The sequence below is a fragment of the Mus caroli genome, chromosome 18, assembly GCF_900094665.2.
Source record: "Mus caroli chromosome 18, CAROLI_EIJ_v1.1, whole genome shotgun sequence".
In the NCBI taxonomy this organism is placed as follows: Eukaryota; Metazoa; Chordata; class Mammalia; order Rodentia; family Muridae; genus Mus; species Mus caroli.
This window is the reverse complement of record NC_034587.1, coordinates 33051575-33063463: the sequence shown is the minus strand read 5'-3', so window position 1 is coordinate 33063463 and position 11889 is coordinate 33051575. Positions and strand designations below refer to the sequence as shown.

General features: G+C 39.1%; 1 protein-coding gene across 3 annotated transcripts in view; it reads right to left on the bottom strand.

Moving 5' to 3' along the window:
* Window positions 1-465: 465 nt before the first annotated feature.
* Window positions 466-11889, bottom strand: part of Ube2d2 (ubiquitin conjugating enzyme E2 D2) — a 34792-nt gene continuing 23368 nt past the window's right edge. For all 3 annotated transcript variants that reach the window (XM_021150492.1, XM_021150493.2, XM_021150494.2), the window contains exons 3-7: window positions 7223-7254; window positions 7068-7145; window positions 6882-6987; window positions 5933-6026; window positions 466-2117 (exon numbers count right to left, since the gene is read on the bottom strand). In XM_021150492.1, the coding sequence (XP_021006151.1) occupies window positions 2072-2117; window positions 5933-6026; window positions 6882-6987; window positions 7068-7145; window positions 7223-7254 (356 nt within the window). In that variant the 3' untranslated portion in view covers window positions 466-2071. The remainder of the gene's footprint in view (window positions 2118-5932; window positions 6027-6881; window positions 6988-7067; window positions 7146-7222; window positions 7255-11889) is intronic.

The following is an 11889-nucleotide window of genomic DNA, read 5'->3' as shown; positions in this document are numbered from 1 at the left end:
AAAAAAAAAAAAAAAAACAGCACTCTTGTAAAAAAAAATACCCACACTATAATTTAAAAAAGTTCTCTGAGATGAGAGTCAAGTAAGAATGGGCAAATGAGAGCTGTGCAATGGAATCCAAAGAAAGTAGTAGAATTAATGGTAAAACCAGGCAAATTCAGCAGGGATATAGCCAATTGCAGAGTATTTGATTAGCATCTGCTAGGACTGAGGTCCACTGAAACAGACAAACATATACACAGCACCCAAAAGCGAATTTCCATCTGTCTATAACAGTAATATCTTGTTAATAGTTCAACTCTGAACTTTTCTTTCACAACTGGTTAAAGCAATTACCTGCAGGGTCAAGGAGATGCTACTATAGCATTCCTGAAATTTGTGTAAGCAGCCAGCTGCTAATTAAGAGACTTTTAGCTGACAGGTTGAGATGGAGGAACACTGACACTGAGAGAGGAGACAGGTGAACAAGTTTAAAACCAAAAGCAGTGGTCATTTATTCCTCAATTTTTGTGCAAGAGTGTAAAGATGCATTTCAAAGATCTTGGTGACTAAAGAGCATCAGCCATGGCCTTCAAGCTGGCCCAGCTTACATTTAGGTTAGGAAAAGGGACGAGGGGAGGTAACTAGCCTAGTTCACATGAATGTTTCTGGATTAACAGTTGTTTACAAATTTCAAACTACATTTTACTAGAGTCAAGGGAAGACTTCAAAAAGCCACATACAGTACAATTTAAAACCAAGGGACACCCTGCAAATGTTAGTGCAAAGAAACAACATAGACTCTCCAATACAAGATTGTGCTCATGTTTCCCAGGTTCGGTCAGCTACTCTTTATGATTACAATCAATTAACTTATCAAATAGCAACCAACACCTTTGTGTTCTATGTCCTAGGTACCAAGAGACTGTCGCAAGGTTTTGGTGAAATGCTGCTCAGTTTCATTAACAAAGCAAATTTATTTAGTTTAACAGTCATGTTCCTGGAATGGTGCACATATAAGTTTCATGAAAATGCCTTTAAGCTTATGCCTCTATCTTGTTTAATAAAATTACTCATATCTTTTTTAGTATGTAAACTGGAATTGTTTCATGATTTTGAAATGCAACAAATATAGATGAAAACATTTCAGGGGTGAGGAAAAATCCACCACTAATCTTAGCTACACCAAGTTTTTAAATCAAAAAGCCTATTCACACAAAATTATCTGTAATGACTGTAGTAATCAGTTTATTACACAGATGAATCATTCGTGAACGTACAAGCTCCAGAGGAGCAACAGGGTCTTAAATATACACACGGATTTCCATCAAATACATCTCCACCCTTACATCGAAATAGGCCTAAAGCAGTTAAAAACATAAGAAAAATAAGAGCTATTAGCTATGTATTAACTGAGAAACCACATACAAACCAAGATTATGGAAAAGGGCTAAAAGGAGGAAGGCTGAAAGGGCAGGGAGATGTGAAGTGTTGGGAACAAAGCCCACCACACTTTATGTACTAACAGCTCCAGTCCATTTAAATGTTGATCCGTTAACCTTAGACCTTATAGCACAGCATGTAGTTTAAACTGTTTGGTCATAACTTTCACCTAAGTTGTAGGTCCTTCAGGATGAAATGAATATAGAAACAGCTTCATGTTCTTCACCTTGCTTTTTATGACTGTTTGAGATTGGATGGACTCCACTTAAGGACAATCTCCTATGGGTCACTGGAGCTTTTCCTCCCATCCAAGCACACATTGTGTACCTACTACCCCTCACATCTTGCCATTATCCAAAGTTAAGTCAATAAGGAAAGCTTTTAGTCTCACACCTAGGTTACGCCCGGAGAACTGGCTTCTCACACACACACTTCTCTGCTAGGAGGCAATGTTGGTACAGAAGTACAGTATTTCTAGTTTGTTGTTCCAAGTATGTACAACACGCAGCACTGCTGTGTCAGGTAAACATGTGCACAGGGGAAGATGAGGCGTGGGCTCATAGAAAGCAGTCAAATGGAAATCAAAAGGACTTTCTCTCTCAGAGTTCCCCTAGCTTTATTTGTAGAGGTTATCCAATAATTTCTTTAATTACATCGCATACTTCTGAGTCCATTCCCGAGCTATTCTGTTGTACCTGTACACACACAAAGAGAACTCAGCTTAACATAGGGAAGGAGTCAATAAGCAACATTTCATTCATTATCCCAACTAGTAATTTTAAGGCAATAACTGAAAATGTTCAAACAAAATCAACTTTCTCCCTCTAATTTCCTTCACACACCCACCTTTTGCTCCCTAACCACCGCCCCTCCCTTTGGGTTAGTGTTTCACTTCAAAGCCATAGCTGACCATGAACTACCTAAAACTAGGATGGCCTCAAAACTTGTGGCAACCCTCCTGGGTTGTTGCTATTACAGGGACATAGCACCACCTACCTAGCTTTACCTCCAATTATAAATAAGCCTATACTCAGGATACAGTGAGACACTGTTCTAAAATCAAAACAATTTCCTATAAATGTAGTATCTAAAGGACTCAAGATTCAAGTTTAGTATTTGCTGGTATGTGTATCATCCTAAGTTTTTTTTGGTTTTGAGACAGGGTTTCCCTGCATACAACCCTGGCTGTCCTAGAACTCAATTTGTAGACTAGGCTAGTCTTGAACTCACAGAGATCTAATTATCTCTGTCTCCCAAATTCTGGGATTAATATATAGCTAAAGCTAACCTTAAACCCACAGTCTTTCTAGCTTTGGAGGGTTATAAGCATGTGCCAAAACATCTTATTATGTAAGAATTTTGTGACTATGTAATATATGGCTCTCTTGCCGCTTTCTCCTTGCCTCTTGCTTCCCCCACCCCCACTCCTATGGTCATGGCCGGTCTCTACTCTCTCCCTCTCTCTGCCTCTACTACTCTCTTAACCCCCTTCTCCACGCCCTGAATAAACTCTGTTCTATACTTTTAAAAACAAACAAACAAACAAAAAACCCTACAAGGAGTTGAATATGGTGGTGCGCTTCTTTAGACCTAGCACTTAGAAGGCATAGGCAAATAAATAGGTATGTGTGAACTGAAGGAGATCGTGGTATCCATACCAAGCTGTAGCAAGTCTACATGGTAAGATACTCTCCAAACAAAACAAAACAAACAAACAAAACCCTACAAAGAAATAAAATGGCATAATACCTTCCTTTATATTAATAAAATAACTCATTCTGATAGGGTTACTTCAATAATTTGTAAAACAGGGGCTGGCGAGATGGCTCAGTGGTTAAGAGCACCGACTGCTTTTCTGAAGGTCCTGAGTTCAAATCCCAGCAACCACATGGTGGCTCACAACCATCCGTAACAAAATCTGATGCCCTCTTCTGGAGTATCTGAGGACAGCTACAGTGTATTTACATATAAATAAATAAATAAATCTTTAAAAAAAAAAAAAAATTTGTAAAACATTCCAGTAAGAAAAAAAAAAAAAAAACAACCTATGTAAGCCTAGACAAATATTCCTGTAATCACATCATTCAAGGAGTAGAGACAGGAGGATCAAGAAAAGTTACACAGTGAATTAAGGAGGCCAGCCTTAGCTACATGAGACCATCTCAAAACAAAGAGAGAGAGAGAGAGAGAGAGAGAGAGAGAGACAGAGACAGAACGAGAGAACACGAAGAATAGAAATGTGGGCTGGAGAGATGACTCAACAGTTATGAGCACTGGCTGCTCTTTCAGAGCAGTTTAATTCCTAGCACCCACATAGCAGCTCACAACTGTCCATAACTCCTATTCCAGGGGATCTGACACCCTCATACAGACATACATGCAGGTAAAAGATTAATGTACATAAAATAACTCAGATCCGCCTGTCTCTGCCTCCAGGCAATAAATTTTATTTTATTTTTAAAAAAAGGTTTATTTATTTCATGCATGTGAGTACACTGTCACTGTCTTCAGACACACCAGAAGAGGGCATCAGGTCCCATTACAGATGGTTGTGAGCCACCATGTGGTTGCTGGGAATTGAACTCAGGACCTGGAAGAACACTCAGTGATCGTAACTGCTGAGCCATCTCTCCAGCCCATAAATTTTACTTTTTAATTTTTTTAAATTTTTTTAAGACAGGGCTTCACTGTGTAGCTCTGGCTGTCCTGGAACTCACTTTGTAGACCAGGTTGGCCTTGAACCCAGAAATCCACTTGCTTCTGCCTCCCAAGTGCTTGGATTAAAGGTGTGCGCCACCACTGCCCGGCTAAGATATTTTAAATTCACCAGAAACACATGATTATTAATGGTACTCAGACATAAACAAAACTAAGAATTAGTGTCCAGTATTCCCTACTGCTGGGTGTAGCTTCATTAAACACTAACATTAACAACAAAACCAAACCATCTATGACTTCTCTGTTGTTTTTGACTTTGAGTCTTTTAAGATAGCTATCATCCTGTTGTTCAAGGTGGCCTCAAATTCACAATCCTCCTGCCTCAATACTCTGCATATATATGTGACTTTCTTTTTTTTTTCTTTTCCATGGAGAAAGGGTCTCTCTATGTAGCCCTGGCTGTCCTGAAACTCACTATGTAGACCAGGCTAGCCTTGATCTCATAGTCATCTGTCTGCCTTCCAAATACTGGAATTAAAAATAAAGACGTGCACCACATAGATACACCCCAGCTTGTATCTATGACTTTTTAATACAACAGATTTTAATCGTGTGAAACTTTTAATTAATTAATTAATTACCTAATGAGAGACAGGATCTTAATCTGTCTCCACAAGAGCTGGGATCAAAGGTGCTGGCCACCACATTCAGCTAATCTTTTATGTTTTTAACTCAAAATCTAGTTAGGTATAGTGGGAAAGGTATAGTGGCATGTGCCCTTTTCCTAGGGTAGGAGGTGTTCAAGACAGGGTTCCTCCACATAGCCTCAGCTGTCTTTGAACTCAAAAATTTGCCTTCTGCTCCCTCCTAAGTGCTGGGATTAAAGTCCTGTGCCATCACCAGCATGTGCCTTTAATCCCAGCATTGAGAGGCAGAGGCAGAAGGATCTTTCAGCTTCAGGCTATCCTGAACTACACAAGAAATGCTGTCTCAAAACAGCAGAGTTAGAGAGATGGCTAAATGGTTAAGAGCTGTGACTGTTCTTTCAGAGGTCCTAAGTTCAAATCCCAGCAACCACATGGTGGCTCACAACCATTTGTAATAGGATCCAATGGCCTCTTCTGGTGTGAAACAGCTCTTTTGTACTCATAAATAAATAAATAAATAAATCTTTAAAGGGGGCGGGGGGCAACTCCCCTTATTCTATATAGTCCCGTCTTAATCTCATTGAGCAAGACACAAAAGCAAAAATGACTAGATCTCGAAGTCACTTGATATCATGATCATTCTTGAGTAAGTCATACAGTATACAACTCTAAATGCCTAATTCTACATCAAAACTTGTTTTTAAAAGATTTGGCACCTTTATGCCAAATGGTAGTAAAGTCAATTATCTTTCTTATTAATTTACCAAACTATATGTAAGATAGATAAATGGGAACCTGATGTACAATAATTCACAGGTCTAAAACCAAACAAGACATGAAGGTTTTATTAAGTACTGTAAGGAGAAGCCGGGCGTAGCGGCGCATGCCTTTGATCCAAGCACTTGGGAGGCAGAGGCAAGCAGATTTCTGAGTTCGAGGCCAGCCTGGTCTACAGAATGAGTTCCAGGACAGCCAGGGCTACACAGAGAAACCCTGTCTCGAAAAACCAAAAAAAAAAAAAAAAAAGGTACTGTAAGAAAGGTTTTTAGTAGAACTTACATTAGACAACTATATATATGATGTTTGATGTACCCCTTAGAGAGTTTATCTTAAGCTTTTAGTCTATATTTAACTCTATAAGTAACAAGTTGTGAGGCAGCTCTATCCCAGGCCTGACAGTTTCTTTATTTGGATGTGATACTTACTTTTCTCTATCTGTTTTGTAGATCCGAGCAATCTCAGGCACTAAAGGATCATCTGGATTGGGATCACACAACAGAGAACAGATGGACAAAAGTACTGCGATAGTAAAAAAAAAGTATAGGTTAGTAGAAGAGCAAAGCAAAAGGCTTCAACATCAGAGGCTGGGCATGGTCTTTAATGGAAGCACTCAGGAGGCAGAGGCAGGGAAAAGGTGGACATCTGTGAATTCAAGGCCAGCCACAGTAGCACAGTGAGACCCCGTTTCCAAGGGGAAAAAAACAAATCACCACCAAAAACCCAACCAGAGATAAGAATATAGAATTATGAATGCAGGTAGCTTAGTGGTGGGAAGCTTGCATAATGTGCATGAGGTTCTGCTCTGAAGAACAAAACAGTTCTCTAAATCCTAGATTGAGAATACATGTCAGCACTAGCGAACTTCAATTTTTAGAGGCTCACATTCAGAGAAAATCAGCTGTCAAATTTCCAACAGACAAGAGTAGTTGTCTGACACAATCAGTCACACAGAAACTTCAAGGATAGTCTGGAATATAGGAGATTGTCTCAAAAATAAAATAAGTTTTAACCAGGTACAGTAGCTCACACTTGTAATCCCAGCACTGTAGATGCTAAGGCCATCCTGAACTACAGAGTAAGACCCTGTCTTAAACAAAACAAACAAAATCAAACAATCACATCATTCATTTTCTTTTAAACAAAACAAAACAAAAACAACAAAAAACCCCCAGATAATCTTAAAAAGTTAAGCCAACAGAGAACAGTAACAAAGAGCAGTTACTTTCCCCTTTGAGACAGGGTCTCACTATACAGTGCAGGCACTCAGAGATCTGCTTGCCTTTGCCTCCACAGTGCTGGTATTAAAGGTGTGCTCCTCCATACCCTGCACAAAATCAGTTATTTCACCTTGATATCAAACAACCATTCCATTACCTTTTGAAATAGTTAGTGCTGGAGACCACTGTGACCGTAGAATATCAAGACAAATGCTGCCATTACTGTTAATATTTGGGTGATAAATTCTTGTTGTAAATGCAACCTGAAGAAAAAGAAATCTTTGTGATTCGTTTACCAGTACCACACAGAGCATCTTAAGAGCAATGATCATATATCAATTACCTTAGGTGGTTTGAAGGGGTAATCTGTTGGGAAATGAATTGTCAAGAAAAATACTCCACCTTGATAGGGGCTGTCATTCTGTTGATGATAAGAAAGTGATATTAAAAAATGGATAAATTACTTGAGACAATTAAGGAATTAAAGTGAATACTTACTGGCCCCATTATTGTAGCCTGCCAATGAAACACTGAAAAAGAAGAAAAAAAGGTCACCATGTTAATTAACAATATTCACATTACACCTACAATGTAGAAACCTATCATTTCCTATACCTAATCAAAGTTTATTTATAAATAGCATGATAACGACTAGTTTCAATGGGCAGGATGAAGACTAAACCAATTGAGTCCAAGCCATTAAAAGAAAAAGGAAGGAAGGAAGGAAGGAAAAAAACCAGATAGAGACAGGGAGAAAAACAGACAAATGAGCAGGGTGTGGCAGTGACTGCCTTTAATCCCAGCACTTGGGAGGCAGAGGCAGGTAGATTTCTGAGGTCAGCCTGGTCTACAGAGTGAGTTCCAGGACAGCGAGGGCTACACAGAGAAACCCTGTCTCAAAAAAACAAAAACCACCCCCCCACAAAAACAAAACCAACAACAAAATGTAGGCAAGACACTGTGGCATTTACATTTAACCTTAGTACTTAAGAGGCAGAGGTGGAAGGATCTCTTTGACTACACAGTGAGTGAATGCCAGACCAGTCCAAGCTGCCTCCAAATAAGTAAGTAATGAAAATAAATTATGATCTCATGTAGGTTTTTAGTTTCCAGTATATCCTTCAATATAGAGCTGGGGGGACACGAAGCATTTGCCTAGCATATGTTACTCTGGGCTGGATCCTCAACCTTACTTTAAAATGCAAACACACAAAACAAAAAGTTGCGCATAAACTCTAGCGATAATTTCAAAGTATTCAATAAAGTAACTTCCTATAACAGCAGTAAGTATTTGTCCCATTTCTAAAGTGGGCCTACTCAATACAGAGAGCAAAAGAGTTTGTAAGGAAAATCCAGCCATTAATATCTACACCAGAGAGAGACACTGCCAGTGTGAGTTTATCTACATCACCCAACCAAGCTAACTCTTGTCACACAGGATAGACCTGTTAAGAGTACAGCTACGTAAAAATTTATTGGGATGTATAAAAACTAAAGGTCCTTCAAACTTCCTCAATACATAATTGTCTATGGTTTGTTTCTTTTACTAGGCCCCAAACTCACCATTAGCAGCTCATTTATCAGAAAAACATATCTAGAGTCACCAAACACATTTTAGAAGGCATCAAACAAAAACAGTGGTTAGATGCCACAAGGTAAGTAAGTAGAAATGCCACTAGGCAAGCGAATTTCTGAGATTGAGGCCAGCATGGTCTACCTACAGAGTGAGTTCCAGGTCAGCCAGGGCTATACAGAGAAACCCTGTCTCGAAAAACAAAACAAAGCAAACAACAAACAAAAAACCCAGGATGGGCAGATGGGCACTGTTCTCAGCACAAAAGAGGAAGAGATACAGAGGTCCAACCTGATCTGCACACACAGTTGAGACCCTGCCTCAAACCAAACACCTAAAACAAACATACATACATACACACACACATACATACATTTGAACAAACAAAACTCCAAAACCAATTAACTCTAGAGCCTCTACTAGGTAGTAATGATCAAATGAGCAACTAGATCTCTTTTAAGTCTTGTCCTTCAACCTAATCCTTTCATATTCAATTTAAATCTATTGTACTCTGTCAGTTTCTAAAAATCAGATTAAAAGGGCACTTAAATAATAATTTCAAAATATTGAGGTTTCAAGTATAAAATTTTCTAGTAGCTAAGTACTAATTCTTTGTTTCTAGTCTTCTGACAGCAATCCTTTATTCTTGCTAAATATCTTGCTAGATTTAAGAACTTAAGCCGATGTTGTGGCTAAATGGTAGAAGGTTTGGAAGGTGTGAGGCTATAGACTCAATCTCTACTATTGCACACACACAGAAAGAAGGGAGAAAAGGGGGCTGGAGAGATGGCTCAGTGGTTAAGAGCACTGACTGCTTTTCCAGAGGTCCTGAGTTCAATTCCCAGCAACCACATGGTGGCTCACAACCATCTGTCATGGGATCTGATGCCCTCTTCTGGTGTGCATGAAGACAGCTACAGTGGACTCATATAAATAAAATAAATTAAAAAAAATTTTTTTTTGAAATGTGGGTATAGCATACACGTTCCACAGTGTATGGAAGACTGGTGGTCAGAGTACAACTTTCAGAGTCAGTTCATACCTACAACCACAGGTTTAGAGATCAAACTCAGTAAGTGCTTTCTTTGAACCCACTGAGCATCTTACTGGTCCTACTTCTGAGAACCTTTTCTCCCAACAGTAGTAAGAATACTCACTAGAATCACTAACAGGTTTTCCTCCGCAGTCTTATTATACTTCTTGTTCTCTTTAGATGGAAATATGAACGAGGAAAACAGTGATATAATATCTAATCCTGATTCAAAAGACAAAGGCTTTATAACAGTCTAAGAAATTCCTAGAGGTTTCAAAAGTACAAAGAACTCTAGAAATAATTACTGGCAAAATATGGACCTATCCAACACAAAATATCACTATATTTTACAAAAAATAGTTAAGGACCTCTTGAGTTGTTTGAAATGGAGTTTATAATATCAAAATAAAACATGAGTTTCACCCAACTGTGTGGTTCTGGGCTGAGTACTGAACCATGGCTTCAGGCATGTTAGATAAGCACTCTACCACTGAGCTCCACACTCAGCCCTAAAAACAACTTGGACAATAAAAGTAACTACTATTAGAACTTTGGTTTGATGCTGTCAAATCAAATTACAGATGATGTCTTAAAGTTAAAAGTCAGTTTGAAATTAAATCTCCAGCAACGTATGCCTGAACACACAGATCCCAAAAGGATCACTTCACCAAGTTCAAACCAAAATCAAGTTGATTAAGTATCTTCACTTACTTCAAGGGGAAGTACTCTTTCCCTCCTAATCAGCTCATTACCGAAAAGGGGGAAAAAAAAGAACATTAAAATTAAAAGCACTGAGCCGGGCATGGTGGTGCACGCCTTTAATCCCAGCACTTGGGGGGCAGAGGCAGGCGAATTTCTGAGTTGCAGGACAGCCTGGTCTACAGAGTGAATTCCAAGGCAGCCAGGGCTATACTGAGAAACCCTGTCTCGAAAAACGAAAAATAAATAAATAAATAAAAACACTGGATATAGTGAGTGATACACATCTTTGGTAATACTGGGAAGACAAGTGGATCTCTGCAAGTTCAAGGACTCTGTATAAAGAGCTATACAGTGAATGACGGGACCATCCAGGGCTATGTAGTAGAGACCACCTCCCTCCTCCCAATTACAACTCTCTCTTCTTCCTAGCTCCCTCTCTGTGATGATGTTCCATTTCACAGGCCAGAAGACAGTATCAGATAATTCTCATTTTATTACTTCTTGTCTTATTGTTTTTGTGCTGGCACACCCAGCTTCTATCAGTGTCTTCTCTCTCAAATCACTTTAATCCTAACACTTGATGAAAAAAGATAGGCAGACCTCTGAGTTCAAGGCCAGTCTGTTCTATAGGACAAGCAGGGTTGTTACACAGAGAAACCCTGTCTCAAAAAACCAAAAACGAAACCAAACCAATTCACTCTCTGTGTGTAGCCTCCCCCTCTCAATTACTGGGATTATAGGAAGGTACCACCATAGCTGCTTATTTTTTATTTTAACTTATTTAAAAAAAAAAAAAAACACAAATGATTTTTTGCTTCTATGTATGTGCAGATGCTTAGGGAGGCCAGGGGAAGGCGCTGGGACCCCTGGAATTGGAGTTAACAGGTTGTTTTGAGCTTTCCCTGTGTGCTTGAAATCTAAACTCCTATCTTCTAGAAAAGAAGCAAGCATACTTAACTGCAGAGCCACTCTCCAGCCTTTCTTGACATTAAAAAACAGAAACAAACAAACAAAAAAACTCTATTGGCATCCCATGATAGTTGTTTCTTTTTCTTTCTTTAAAAGATTTATTTATTGTTAATGAAAGTACACTATAGGATGGGTAGGGGAGCAGGTGGGGGGAGGATATAGGGAACTTTCGGGATAGCATTTGAAATGTATATAAAGAAAATATCTAATAAAAAAATAACTATAAAATGGGGCTGGTGAGATGGCTCGGCTCAGTGGGTAAGAGCACCCGACTGCTCTTCTGAAGGTCCAGAGTTCAAATCCCAGCAACCACATGGTGGCTCACAACCATCCGTAACAAGATCTGACTCCCTCTTCTGGTGTATCTGAAGACAGCTACAGTGTACTTACATATAATAGATAAATTTATATAAAAAAAATAACTATGACATGAGGAAAAAAAAAACTGTGAAGTTCCTTCATGTCAGGGTTGATTTTCTTTCTACCACCACCCAATGGCTCCTGAGTTTTGTCAAACAGACAGAAATTCGAAGAAAGGAGAGAGGAGAGAGAGGAGAGAGAGAGAGAGGAGGAGGAGGAGGAGGAGGAGGAGGAGAAGAAGAAGAAGAAGAAAGTACACTATAACTCTCTTCAGTCACACCAGATCTCATTGCAGATGGTTGTGAGCCACCATCTGGATGCTGAGATTTGAACTCAGGACCTCTGGAAGAGCAGTCAGTGTAGTTAACTGCTGAGCCATCTTTCCAGCCTCCATAGTTTTGTTTCTTGAGAGTCCCTCTCACTATATAGTACAGACTGATCTTGGACTCGAAACTCCGGTTTAAACCCATTAAGATTCTGGAATTGCAGACATATATACTATTTTCAGTGTGTATTGTTTTTTTCTCA